This window comes from Camarhynchus parvulus, chromosome 2 (genome assembly GCF_901933205.1).
Source record: "Camarhynchus parvulus chromosome 2, STF_HiC, whole genome shotgun sequence".
In the NCBI taxonomy this organism is placed as follows: Eukaryota; Metazoa; Chordata; class Aves; order Passeriformes; family Thraupidae; genus Camarhynchus; species Camarhynchus parvulus.
In genome coordinates, this window is record NC_044572.1 from 24,882,356 (window position 1) to 24,895,206 (window position 12,851).

Sequence of the window (12,851 nt, forward strand, 5' to 3'; positions counted from 1 at the left end):
GCACAGTCTGCCTGAGTATGCCTTTTCTCACTCTCTGCTTAAGCCTGTCCTTGTCTTCCTATGAGCAGTCCCAGCTCTGATTTTCATTCATACCCCTGTGCCACCCATCATCCTTCCCATAACAGCACCCCAGTGGTGCTCAAGCACTCACCTCCAGCCAGCTGTCCCCTGCTCAGCTCAGCTGCTTGGTGCCCAACCTAATAAAGGGCATGACCTACTGAAAGCAATGGAAATGCTTCCCTTGACTTCAGCGGGCTTTAGAACAAGCCTGTGATAATGCTGATGGAGAGGGTCCCCAGCAACCCAACTAAAGCCAGGGACAGTGGTCCCATCAGCTGAAGTGGGAAGCAGAGCGCACCTCAAGAGGTTGTCTGCCCTTCTCTTGTTTACTGTGTAACATTCACACCTGCTTCTTACAACCTGCTGTAGCCCCTTCTGAGGGGCAGATCCAGCCTGTCCCCCAAGGTGCCAAGATCTCTGAGCTCAGAGGGACAGGGTGTTCGTGTGCCTGTGGTTTGTCCTGTGCTGTGTGGCACCGCATGGAGCAGAAGGAAGGCTTGGGGGCAGAATCTGTCTCCCTGGAAAAAGCGTGCCTTCTCATTGGCACTGTAATTTAGACAACTGATCCTAAATGTGGAAACCATGGGGGTTTTTTACTGGATACAGTATGTGAATGCACAGCACCCATGGCAGTGGCGTCGAGTCTAACTTACAAATATTGTAAATACTGTAGCTGCCATTTATATTAACCAAAGGATGAGCTTTTGTTTCACGGCACGATGTTCAGAATATTTGGCAGCCCTGGGGACTGGATGACATCCGTGTTGACTTTCAAAATCAAACTGCCACCTTGTGGTACGGCGAGGGAGAAGCCTGCAGGAAACCGTACAGACAACAAAAATACAGATGTAGAGTAAAAACTGGCCCCTTTTGTTCCCCCATGTCTTACAGGATTTATGAATTCTTAAATATGTTTTGATTATACTTCAGGCAAATTAATAAAAATATTTATGTTGTTATTTAAAAAGACTAACTTTTGGGATTGTTTGTCAATTCAAAACATAGAAACATTTCCTTATTCTTGTGTGTAATTGCACTGAAACCATACGTAAGAGTAGATTTTCTTCAAGATTAGACCCAAACATTGCTTACAGGAAAACACTAACTACTAAGGCCCTGTAGGCATCTATATAGGCAATATACATATCTAGAATTGCTTCTTTTCTCTCTTTTAAACTTAATGATAAGAAAAATTTCTGTGAGAGTCAGAGCAGGGACACACAAATTGATGAAGATGAGCAAGTTGTAATCTGGTCTGAGGTGCTGTTCCTTCCTCACATGCTCTTGGACCATGACAAATGCAAGGTAATTTTAATCAGCTTTCTCTTTCACTGTGGGCCAGCACAAATTACTTCATCTTGCTTGTCAACCAAGAGCAAGCACGATGGATCAGCAGATGTGCAGGAATCTGTTACAGCAACATGCTTGTGCATGTCAACCTTTGAGCAGCAGAGGGGCACAGAGAAGTCCCAGCACAAATCTTTCAGCTAGATTGAATATCCTGGTGTCATATAATACCATTTATGAAAGGTGAGAGATAAAAAGCTAACCAACTCCAAATCAAAAGTGTAGCTGAGGTGGGCAATTGATTGCAGCCACACAGCAGTGCTTTGTGCATCCACAATGTTCCAGGAATATAGTGATTTAAAAATAAAGTTGCAGGTAACAAGAAGCCTGTAAGGTCTGGGGTTCACATTCAGTTCCTCTCCTCATACCAGGGAAGCATCAACACTTTTTTAAAGCCTGAAGTCATCCACTCAAAGCAGGCAGGAGGTGGTTCTGTGGGAGGGAATGTAAAGGTATGAAGAGCCCAATACTGACTCTGCTCTTAAGCCTCAAAAGACACAAATGAGCTGCCTGGGACCTATGGCTACAGGGCAAGCCATTTTCCTTCCCCTTGTGACTATTACAACTTACATTACCTTGGGATATTGGTTTTTGTAAAGTATTTTTCATCCAGAAGTACATAGGTAGAAGGAACTCACAAATATGAGCTGCTGCCTGGTACCACCTTTGCTGAGCACAGGCTGTAGGAGAGACTTGGTGAGCAGTCCCATGGACAGGGGTCCTGCAGGTGCTGATGGGGCTGCCTGAGGAATCTCTGGAAACCCTTCAAGCAGAGAGGCTGCTCTGACTTCCCCTGTCACCTGGCTCACGTCTCCAGCAGCCCACTTGGCAGCCAAACTCACAGGAAGGAGAAATATGAAGATTTTTTATCATGGCAGTTGTGGTGGTGTCTGCTTTGCTGGGCAATTTAAATCAAGGGTAAGTAGTGTTCTTCTAGCTGTGGTCTCATCCAGCAGCCCAAGTGGGTGCAGGTGTGAGCCACTTCTAAGTGATGCATGGCAGCAGCACATGATGGCTACATGTGGGTCCTCATCCTCCAACAGCTGTCAGGACAGGGATGGGGCTGGCAAAGACTGCAGCAAAAAGCAGGGAAGGGGCAGTGTTTAGTGGGTGATGGGCTTGTGAGAGGGAAGTTCTGAATTTAGATGAAGGGCGAGCAGGGGAAGGAGAAGAGCCTATGGACCCAAGCAGTCTCCTGTGCTTGCAGCTGAGTTAATTCACACACAAACCCCTGCAGTGTATGAGATCCCCCACCCCATAATGTGCCTGTACAGCCCTGCAGCCCCCTTGTCCCAGCATTTCTCCTTCCAAGGAGCACTGCTTGTTGCCCCTGAGCTCAGCACCGGCAAGCAGAATGCTGTCCTGGAGAAGAGTGGGTTACCTCCCACATGAAGAGTGCCCTGGAGATTTTTTAGGGTTTTTTTCCTGAATTGCACTAGTTAAAAGGCACCTGTGGGCAGAGCATCTCATCCCATTGCAGCCAATAAGTCAGCCATGGCCAGTCTGAAAGGAAGTGTGGGCGCTTCTCCAGCAGAGAAACAGCACCCAGGACTAGTTCTTTTAATATAAGTGTATGGGCAGCACCAGAAGGTAATCAGTGGTTAATGAAGCTTAATGTGTATGAAGCCCATGGAGGTAACTCTTAATTTGTTTTAATTGCTGGTGTGTCTGTCCTCGCTTTCATCAAAAGAGCGTGATGATATCCAAGAGTGGCATTTCGATGCCCGAAATGCTCCTCATATAAATAGAACAAGCAGATCAGCATGACTGAGTGATAAAATTACCTTCTGGTCTTCAGAAACTCCAGCATGCAACTGTGCTCTAGGCACCTCGGTGTGCCCCTCTTCAGAGCACAAACAGACCCGTTTGGAAATGGATTTGGAGGAGACATACAAAGAGGGAGAGACCACAGAGGGGAAAATGACTCGAGCTGCAGCTGCAAAGTTGGTGAAAAAAGCTTTTCTTGAAGCCCTGAAGTCCAATGACTTCGAAACACTGGAAGAGCTCTTGAGCCAAAAGAAAATAGACGTGGACACAGTGTTTGAAGTGGAAGATGAAAACCTGATTCTGGCATCCTACAAACAAGGTAAATGCGGCAGCATTCCGCAGACAGGAAGCAGAGGGGTTTGAGTGATTTTCAAGGAACTGTGGCCTTTTATCTCTTCTGAAGCTGCAGCACAAGCTGATCCACAGGCAGGACTGTCTCAGCAGGCTCACATGGTCAGGACCACTGCAGTAGGGGAGCTTATCAGCTGTGTGGGCTTGGAGAGGGGCGGCCCAGAGCCCAAGCTGAGCCTCCGTGCTGCAGCTGCAGGAGACTCCAGGAACAGGGGTGCTTTGCCATTTCCTCTCAGAGAACTCAGGTGCAAAGCCCTGAATGGACACTGCAGGTGTATAAGGGGGGTGTATGCATTTCTTGCATTAACCCATTCATATGTACAGACTATTTAGAAACATAAAATATCCCCTGTCTTCCATTTCCAATGGGAGTAAAGTAGATTCTCCCTAGCTGAGGGGAACTAAGGAAATCCTGTGGATCTTGGATGTTGCTGGATGGGAGAAGGTTTATTTTTACAAATGACAGAAAGTGAGGATATGGTAGTTTATCAAAACAGAAAAAATAATCTGGAAAAAACAACTAGAACAATCAACACAACATCTGTTCTGGAGTGTAGAAAACCCAAACCATTTCCCAGCCAGACACTGAAAGAGCTTCCAAAACCTTACAACTTAAAGTAATAAACCAAGTCTGCTGTTTGCTAAAATCAACATACTTCACGGCCTACTTGCTAACAGACACTTCTTGTGTATTTAGAAAGCAGTAATGGTCAGTCTCTGCCAGAAGTTAATCATATGTGGAGATAAACAGCTCCAGTAGCAGCTGCAGCAGAAGAGCAAATGCACTTTCTCTTCTGTGGCAAAAAGAAGGAACTATCTCATCTCTTCTCTTTTTCTCTGTTTACCCCTTATTTAATGATTGCTTGCTGCTCTTTTGATTTCTTAAGGGCAAGGATGGTGCAGTCATGATGTACTTCCCTTAGGAACAGCGTATGGACCAAGCCACACTGTGCTGAATTTATCTTAAAATAGATCTTCTTCTGTCCTCAGTAGGCTAAAATGCAATCTGGCTGTGGTTTGAGACTACAGGATTAATGAATAGATTTTTAATCACAGATCATTTGACTGCAGTCAGTAACTGGTCTCTTTCGAAGAATTCTCTTTGTTTTCCAAAAAGTAGAGAGAGAGGAAAATGCACCCTTATGGCCTAAATCACAGTATTGTATTCACTTTGCCTGAAAGGCAGGAAGCACTTATATCAACTCTTATGTAAATTTTACTTTTGTTCTGAATGATAGATAACTGTGATATGAAAGGGGGATTTCCTCAAGGATGAAGAGGGGAGAAAAAATCACCACTCCACCATTCTGACAGTCTGATCTTTGCCATAGCCCTTAGTGATGAAGTGGAAAAGAGATGTCATGGATGACAGAGTGACTTTTTTCCTCTCTTCCAAAGAGGCTGAGAGCTTTCAAAGATGCTGATCTTGCTTGCAGCATGGCTTCCTTCTGTTACTAGCCAAAGAAACAGGGAAGCTGAATGAGGCCTCCCATGGAGCCCACATCTGCTTCCTGCTCAGTGTCTGTCCCTGTCCCTCTGAGCTCAGAGATCTCGGCAGGTTTGGGCAGAGGACATGGGAGATGCTCCCTGGGGATGTCTGAGCACAACTCACCTGCAAGCAGCACAGGCCACAGAAATATATTGTGTACTCAGGCAGGAAAATTGTGGCTATAAAAAGTGATAACTTGGCTTTTAAGTATCACTTTCCTGCTGTTAATGTACAATTTATGGCTTGTATCTGGCCATAAATGGGAGGCCCAGCCCTATGTGGGATAAGCCTGAAGTGTATCACAGATCACCAGTAACAAGGGGGAGCACTGCATGTGCAGCTGGATGGGGAGGGGATTTAAGAATCTTGCTCTGTTATATGCAGAGACTTTGGGATATAGCCCACCTTCCCTGTGCCTGGTTTGAGGGGATATGAAGAGGAGAATGCCAGTGTAACCTGCACTGTCAGCAGGCTGAGTGTCCTCAGAGGAGGCTGTCACCCTGCTCGGGCACCCCAGGGCCTCAGGGCTGCTGCTCTTGCCTTTTACACTGTGGGTTCCTTCAGGACTGGGTTTGGCAGTCCCAAAAATTTGGTCCTAGAGCAGATGACATGGTCTGCAGTTTCTTGCCCCTCTCTGAAAATATACTTTTAACTTATCCAGGAGGGAAGAAAAATTTTAATCCATTTCTCATTGCCACCAGCAATTTGTTTCCTTCCTGCTTGTACCTCATGAATACTGTAAAAACTGTATATATATGACATTAGTGTTGAGAAATTGCATAAAACCAGAGACTAAAATAGAAGATTTGAATTAATTTGACCTCACTTTACATCTCTAATATTTTTTCTGTGTTTTTTACATGACAACATATTTCAGCCAGGCAGTTGTCCAAGAAGAAATAGATAAATCAAACCCAGAGAATTTTATAGTCACATTCTAGCTAAGATGCAGGCATTGTATATACATATAAAAAATAGACTTCTCTTGCCCTTCTGCACATTATTATGATGCTTTACTTTTCTTAAACAAGTGATTATAATAATCACTTCTTCGACTGTATCTGTGCACTCATTAAGCACATAGTCCTAATTTGGGTACAAGTATTTATGTGTTGTTTGGCCTTACACCTGTTTGTAAATAATAAAAAAAAACACTGCGAAATTTTCTGAGAAAAATACAAACATTTTGCAGCCAAATTTCACACTAAAGTATCACTGCTTCTATTTGGCTCTTCAGCCTAATTTACATCAGCATCCAATCTCCTCACTTTGTGCTCCTCAGGGCAGTAGTTGGGGTATATTGCCAGGGGTCATCTATGTGCAGTGCATCCCTGGAGGTCTGAATCCAGATGCTGACATGCAAGATCCTGCCATCTCCCACACAGAAACAGTAGGATGAGCTGTCTGCTGAGTCACTGGCCTAAGTAAATGCTGTCATCTTATTCCATTGCCACCTTTGTTCAGCTATTGCCAGGCTGGAGATCCCACTGCCCCCATTGTTTTTTAGCTGTTGGTGTTTCAAACCCTGTAAGCATTTTTTTGTTGTTGTTGTTGTTTTGTTTAATCTATACCAGTCACCAAAAAAGTCTAATAGCTTCTTTCAGAGTTCATCTACCCAGGAATTATCTCTCCAAAAGGCAGGTTATTCAGCACACAGTAACAGTGCTTAATGAAAATGAAATTACGCTTGAGAGAACTTTGTGTGTACTAGGCTGGTGAAATTACAGTAAATTACATTTAAACTCCAACCCTTTCTTCCCCTTCAATTATTCTCAGTATGTGGATAGTCCTAAGAAAAGTCTTTGCCAAGGCTGGTAACACATTCTCACCTTGTACAGGGTACTGGCTTCCCAGCTACAAATTAAAAATATCCTGGGCAACTGGACTTCATATAGCTGTCATGTATGGCCATCTGGAGAGTCTTTTGGTCCTCCTCAATCACAAAGCTACAATCAACTGCCGGCCCAATGGAAAAGCTGCCATCCACATAGCCTGTGAGATGGCAAATGTTGAGTGTCTCAAGATCCTCTGCAACCACGGGGCGAAGCTGAACTGCTTTTCAATGAGTGGCCAGGCGCCCTTGCACTTCTGTACCACACGAACCTCCATGCCTTGTGCCCAGCAGCTGCTCTGGAGAGGTAAGGGAAAGCTCTGGAGCACCTCTCATGGCGTGGGCAAAGGGGTGAGCATGGTCTGGGCTTACTCTTAGGAGGCAATTTCTCAGAAGGGATGTGTATTTATCCCTCCTATCCACAAGTGTCTCATGTCTTCATCTCAGGCTCCTTGTCCTCATCTCTTTGATCAGAGGAAGTTTCTCCTATTCTGTTTCCTCACCTCATCCATCTTTCCCTTTCCCTGGCCACTGGTCCTTACTCCAAGATTGTTTCCCATTTCAGTGTCTCCAGTCCACTGCCCAGTCAGTCCATCAGCAGCAGAGCTCCTCTGAATCAGGGAGTTTCTATATCTCTTGGGATTCTTTTCCATCTTTTTCATCTAGGTTTACTTTTGAGCGCCTTTCATGTGAAAGGGCACCCTTCATCTTTCTTTTTCAAATTTCCTAGACCTGAGTAAAATTTTTCAAACTGCTTGTTTTTTGAGATCTGGCCTTGAAAAATTGGATGTAGTTTTTCGTACCATCTTTTCATTTGTCATGAATGCAGCCAAACTCATGCCTGGAGGGAAAAAAAGGCATTATATAAGATTTTTTTTTTTCCCAAAGTAAGGTACATTATGTTTCTGGTCATCTGCAACAAATGAGGCTATGAATAGATGTAATTCTTCCATAAATATATTTGTCACACACTATTTCCTGAACAGAAGGGTACTGACACAGGACACAGTAAAAGAAACACAGTTCAAGTCCTTAGTTACGGAGAGACTCCCCTGTTTATCACACTGTGCCGTGGCAATACAAATGATTTTGGGTTGATTTTGTTACATGTGTTGTTATTGAAAGCTTTTCCTGAGACGCAGAGCCCAAGTGCAAAGTCCATGCTCTGTGGGCAAGGCAATCTGCAGTCATAAATGAATAACAACATTGCTTTTCTTCTTCTGGAAAGATACATATTATTTTGTTTGGTAGAAAGGAAAATAAATGCTGCCAGTTGTATCCTGCCCAAAGCAAACAGTCCTGACAGCAGGAGTTGAATTTGCTTGCATAGAAAAGCTTAAAAGTCAAATGTACTCTTATGAAACGCAGCAGAGAATGAATGCAAGTGAAAGGATGTATTCTGCAGGCTTTCTCCACCCACCCATCAACAGCATAATAGTACTTTAAAAGCCACCCTTCCTCCCAAAGCACTCTTTAAGCTCTGATTTCTGTATGAGCTGAATGCTGAGACTCCAAATAGAATGGGATGGGTCCGGAGCAAGCCCTGTCAGGTGTGCACATTCACAGAGCAGCACCCCCCGAGAGCTGAGGCCAGGGTGCCAGCTAATATCCCTGCCCCAAAGTTTCCAAGATGCATCTTTCACCTGCCATCTCCACTCAGTGGTGTCCCTTGGGACCCATCCAGGTCATTGCAGTTCGTCCCCCTCCGGCTGGGGCGGCAGCGCAAGCAGCGCTGATCCCACGTTTGGTTACCACCTCCAAACCGGGATTGCCGATGCCGCCTCGGGGACATCGGACACGACTAACACTCAGCACGGCTTAACAGCATTAGCACGGGGGATTTCCAGCCCAGAGGCCGTGCCTGCCCCGCTCCCCTGCCCCTCGCTCCCGGCTCGCAGCTCGGCAGATGGTGCTGTTGCTCCAGCCGCGGCCGCCGCTCCGCACCAGCGGCGCGCTCGGTCCCGCTCCGCAGCGCTTTGGGAACGGGACCCAAATCCCCCGCCGGGAACCCTGGCAATGGGTTCTTTAATATCATCCACGGATCTGTCGTAAAATGTCCTTTCATCCAGGCTGGCGTTAACGAGGTGCTGCAGGGAGTGTTTTCAGGGTACAGAGCAGAGCAGAGCTGTTCGGAGCAGGAGTAATGATCTCCTTCCTCCATCAGTTCTCAGTTTATAGGAAAAAGCATTTTACACAGAAATTTGGGCTTGCATGCTGCCCTGAAATAGTATATTCAGATAAGGTCTTGCTTGGGGCCAGCATAGAAGCTGGATCCAAGAACCTTAAGTTTCTAAGAGTTTCCCTGGAGACTGAACCAATGCAGGATTGATCCATGCTGTTTGCATTTACACGTCTTTCATACCAGTTGCCCACCCTGAGCTTTTCCTTGGGAAGAAGGGCCCATACAGAGAGATGACCAAACAAGTGTTTCATTGCCTTCATCTTCCCCCATCATCTTTCTCTGGCAGGAGCAAATGTGAACATAAGAACAAACAACAAAGACGAGGAGACTCCTCTGCACGTCGCTGCACGTTTGGGTGTCCCAGAGCTCGTGGCCTTTTACGTGGAGCAGGGAGCACAGGTGGATGCTCTCAATGCCTACATGGAGACTCCCCTGGCCTGTGCAGCCTACTGGGCCCTTCACTACAAGGATCAGATATACAGCCAGGACCACCACCTCATCTGTCGGATGCTCCTAGACTACAAAGCTGAAGTGAATGCTCGTGATGAGGATTTCAAATCCCCACTCCACAAAGCTGCCTGGAACTGTGATCACGTCCTGCTGCACATGCTGCTGGAGGCAGGAGCAGAAGCAAACATCATGGATGTCAATGGCTGTGCACCCCTACAGTATATCATAAAAGTGACATCTGTGCGGCCAGCTGCTCAGCCAGATATCTGCTACCAGCTGCTACTGAACCATGGAGCAGCTAGAATATACCCTCTGCAATTCCACAAGGTTAAGGATGTCTTCATACAGTAGGAGTTTGGAGAGGGGTGATGTCTTGAACAGGAATGGGATGAGACATCCAAACTATCTGGATTTGCTGCAGTCCTGTCAATCTGGGCCCAGAGTGCCCAAAACATTGTGAGATGCCCTACTGTAAGAGTGCTATCATTGAACTGAAGTGAAATTACAGTTGCCTGTACCAGAAACCAGACACAGATCTAATTTTTGCTCTTAAACAACCTGAAATGCCAAACTCTAAATGCTGGTTGAAGCCTAATTTTTCAGAGCAGATTCACTTTCTCATTTCAGAGAACCCACATCCCTTTGTCAAACCTGGCTTCACACAGGTTTCACAGAGTTCTATGAAATGTGTATTTCATGGTGTCCTCCAAAGATTAGAGATGAGACCACTTGATTCAGTTTGTCACATCTGACATCTAAAAATCTATTCAAATCTATTAAAGATTAAATGCATCTTAATAAAGCTTTGGATTATTCCCAGGAAATGTGAGAATTAAGGAGAAGTGCTGGGCCTCGGCTCATAGCTGATGACCAAAAAAGAGAAAAAAGTATTGCAGGATCCCTCCTGGAAAGTTTTTAAACACCTGCAAAGCCCAAGACACTGACAGAAGTACCTAAGAGTGTTGTTATATCAGACAACTAAGTAAGCTTGCTGAAGTCAGGATTTATTCTCTCTCATGCAGTACCCTAAGCAACAGTTTGCAGTTCTCTGACCGTATATGTAAAGTTTTAACAAGCCAAGCAACCAAAAGCCTTTGAATAAAATGCCAAAATTTTAATTGTGTCCTCTTGAGCCCAGGATGAGCAGGCTCTGCCTGTAGCAGAACAACACAGTCTGCTAGAGGGTGTTTGAGAGCAGGGTCTGAAGTCTCTTCTTCCTGCATCCTATTGCATGAAGTGGGTCTCTCTTCCAAACTATCATTTGCCCATCTGTAAAAATGTAGGATATTTATTTATGTAGGATATTATTTATGTAGGACAAAATTGGGTGAATGCAATGTTATTCTCTGCATATGAGTGACAATAGACTGGGTTTTTTTCCTGTTGAGCTAAAACTACTGGGCAGAACAGTTGTGTCAGGGTCCTTGTGTGGCTTGAAAGCCTTACTTCTGAACTGTCTCTTCTTCTGGTCATATTTTAAATTTTTCCTAACAATGCATTTTTGATTCATATAATGAGAATTTTTTCTATTCCTGAGCTGCATGTGCTGAAGCAAGAATTTCTGTGCATGGCTTTGCCTGGTGTTGAGTCACTCAAGCCAGCTATGAATAAGCTATCTCTAGATTTGGGTGATAAAGCCCACCCCATCTAGACTGCTGCGGAGATCTAAGCCAGCATTTCTCTATGAGGGATGAGCCTGGGTCTTCTTGCTGTGCTTACCAGAGTTATGTGGAGGGGCCTTGTGTCTTTTGCATCTCCAGCCTGATCCTCTCACAGTTGTTTGGCTGTGTCTGTCCCAGTTTGCTGCTGCGTGGTGCTGAGCGCCCAGGCCAGCCCTGGCTTCCTGGTGCTACTCACGTTCTCCTGCATCCTGCCTGCAGGTGCTGCAAGCCTGTCATTCCCACCCCAGAGCTGTGGAGGTAGTGGCCAACTCCTATGAACACATCAAATCAACATCTAAGTGGAAAGCAGCCATACCTGAGGATGTCTTGGAGGTAAGCTCTCAATGAGTTATAACTGAGTAAAATCTAGGCTTATTATTTGCATAACCCACACCAAACCATTAGAAAGAACACTTTTGAAAGAGAATGACATCTCAGAGGATGGGGACTTCCCCACTTACTATCTCTCATATGACAAAAGTATATCGCTCACTGAAAAAATACATATTTTTGATATTTTAATTGCAATGTTATCCTTTGGAGCACCCCTTGTCAATGGTACAGCAGGAGCTCAGCTGTCCCTGTACTCAGCTAGTGAAAAGATTCTGCCTGTGATTGGTGTTTCTTCAGATTTTTCAATATGTATATTTATATTTCTTTTAATTCAGCAAATATTTTTAAAGGGCTGTATTACATGGGTATGACTATGTACCTCTAGGTTTTGTTGCATGGGTCAGATTTCTGTGAGCAGGATGAGTTAGTTGCAAATGCAAGGGAGAATTTAAATGGAAAGTAAGAAATTAAAGAGGAAAATATGTGGTCAAAAGGCAAAACTGTGGGACAAATGACATGTTTTGACATAGTTGTCCCTTTAATTCAAAAATCTTTACTCCAAATATTCTGGTTGCCCTAACACACCCTTGTGGTTTATTTTACAGCGGCACCAGGATTTCTATGACTCTTTGTTCACTGTGTGCAGCAATTCCCCACGGTCTCTGATGCACTTGTGCAGGTGTGCTATTCGGGCAATACTGTCAGAAAGGTGCCATCGAGAAGTGCCCTTGCTCTCCATCCCTGTGTCCATGAAGAAGTACTTGCTGCTGGAACCAGAAGGAATCATCTACTGAGCCACCACGGAGCAGGCACTGGCATCTCCCTTCCCAGATCCATGAGCCTCTGTGGGGTGCCAGAGCTCCAGGCACAATCCCAACACAGCCCTGTGTGTGTGTGTCCATTGCTGGCCAGCCTGCAAACTGGGCTGGCATTTGCTGGCTCTCCTGGAGCTGTTCTCTTTCTCTACGTTGAGAAACCACAGCTTCAGGCTGCAGTTTGCACTGGGGAGGCAGAGCTGGAAAAGCCCCTGCTCCAAACACATCCAGGACACACACTGCCTTGTTCAGCCTAGCTTAAACAATGCTGCTGCTTCCTTCAGTGCTTATACCACTGCCTGCTAGATAGCATTAGATTAAAGCTGAGCAACCTTTGGTATTGTTTCACTATGACTTTCTTCAGCTGTCACTTTGGGAGTAAAAGAAAGGATACTGTCAAAAAATAAGTCACAGAAATGCCTTCCCAGAATGAAATAGGCAAACAGCTTTGGTTTGTGACCACAGACAGGCCTTCAGTAGTTTCTGTGTTTTCCTGTGCACTGATTCTCAATTCAATGTTAGTTCACTCTTCACTACCTGTCTGATTCTTATTAAGCTTTGTCAT

At 45.1% G+C, this 12,851-nt stretch overlaps 1 protein-coding gene across 1 annotated transcript; it reads left to right on the plus strand.

Annotated features, from left to right (window-relative positions):
- The first annotated feature begins 3,212 nt into the window (after positions 1-3,212).
- On the plus strand, positions 3,213-12,265 carry ASB4 (ankyrin repeat and SOCS box containing 4). Its single transcript, XM_030943476.1, has 5 exons — positions 3,213-3,493; positions 6,853-7,152; positions 9,314-9,804; positions 11,358-11,471; positions 12,077-12,265. Exons 1-5 carry the CDS (start codon positions 3,280-3,282, stop codon positions 12,263-12,265), a joined length of 1,308 nt encoding a protein of 435 aa, XP_030799336.1. The 5' UTR covers positions 3,213-3,279.
- Positions 12,266-12,851: the final 586 nt, after the last annotated feature.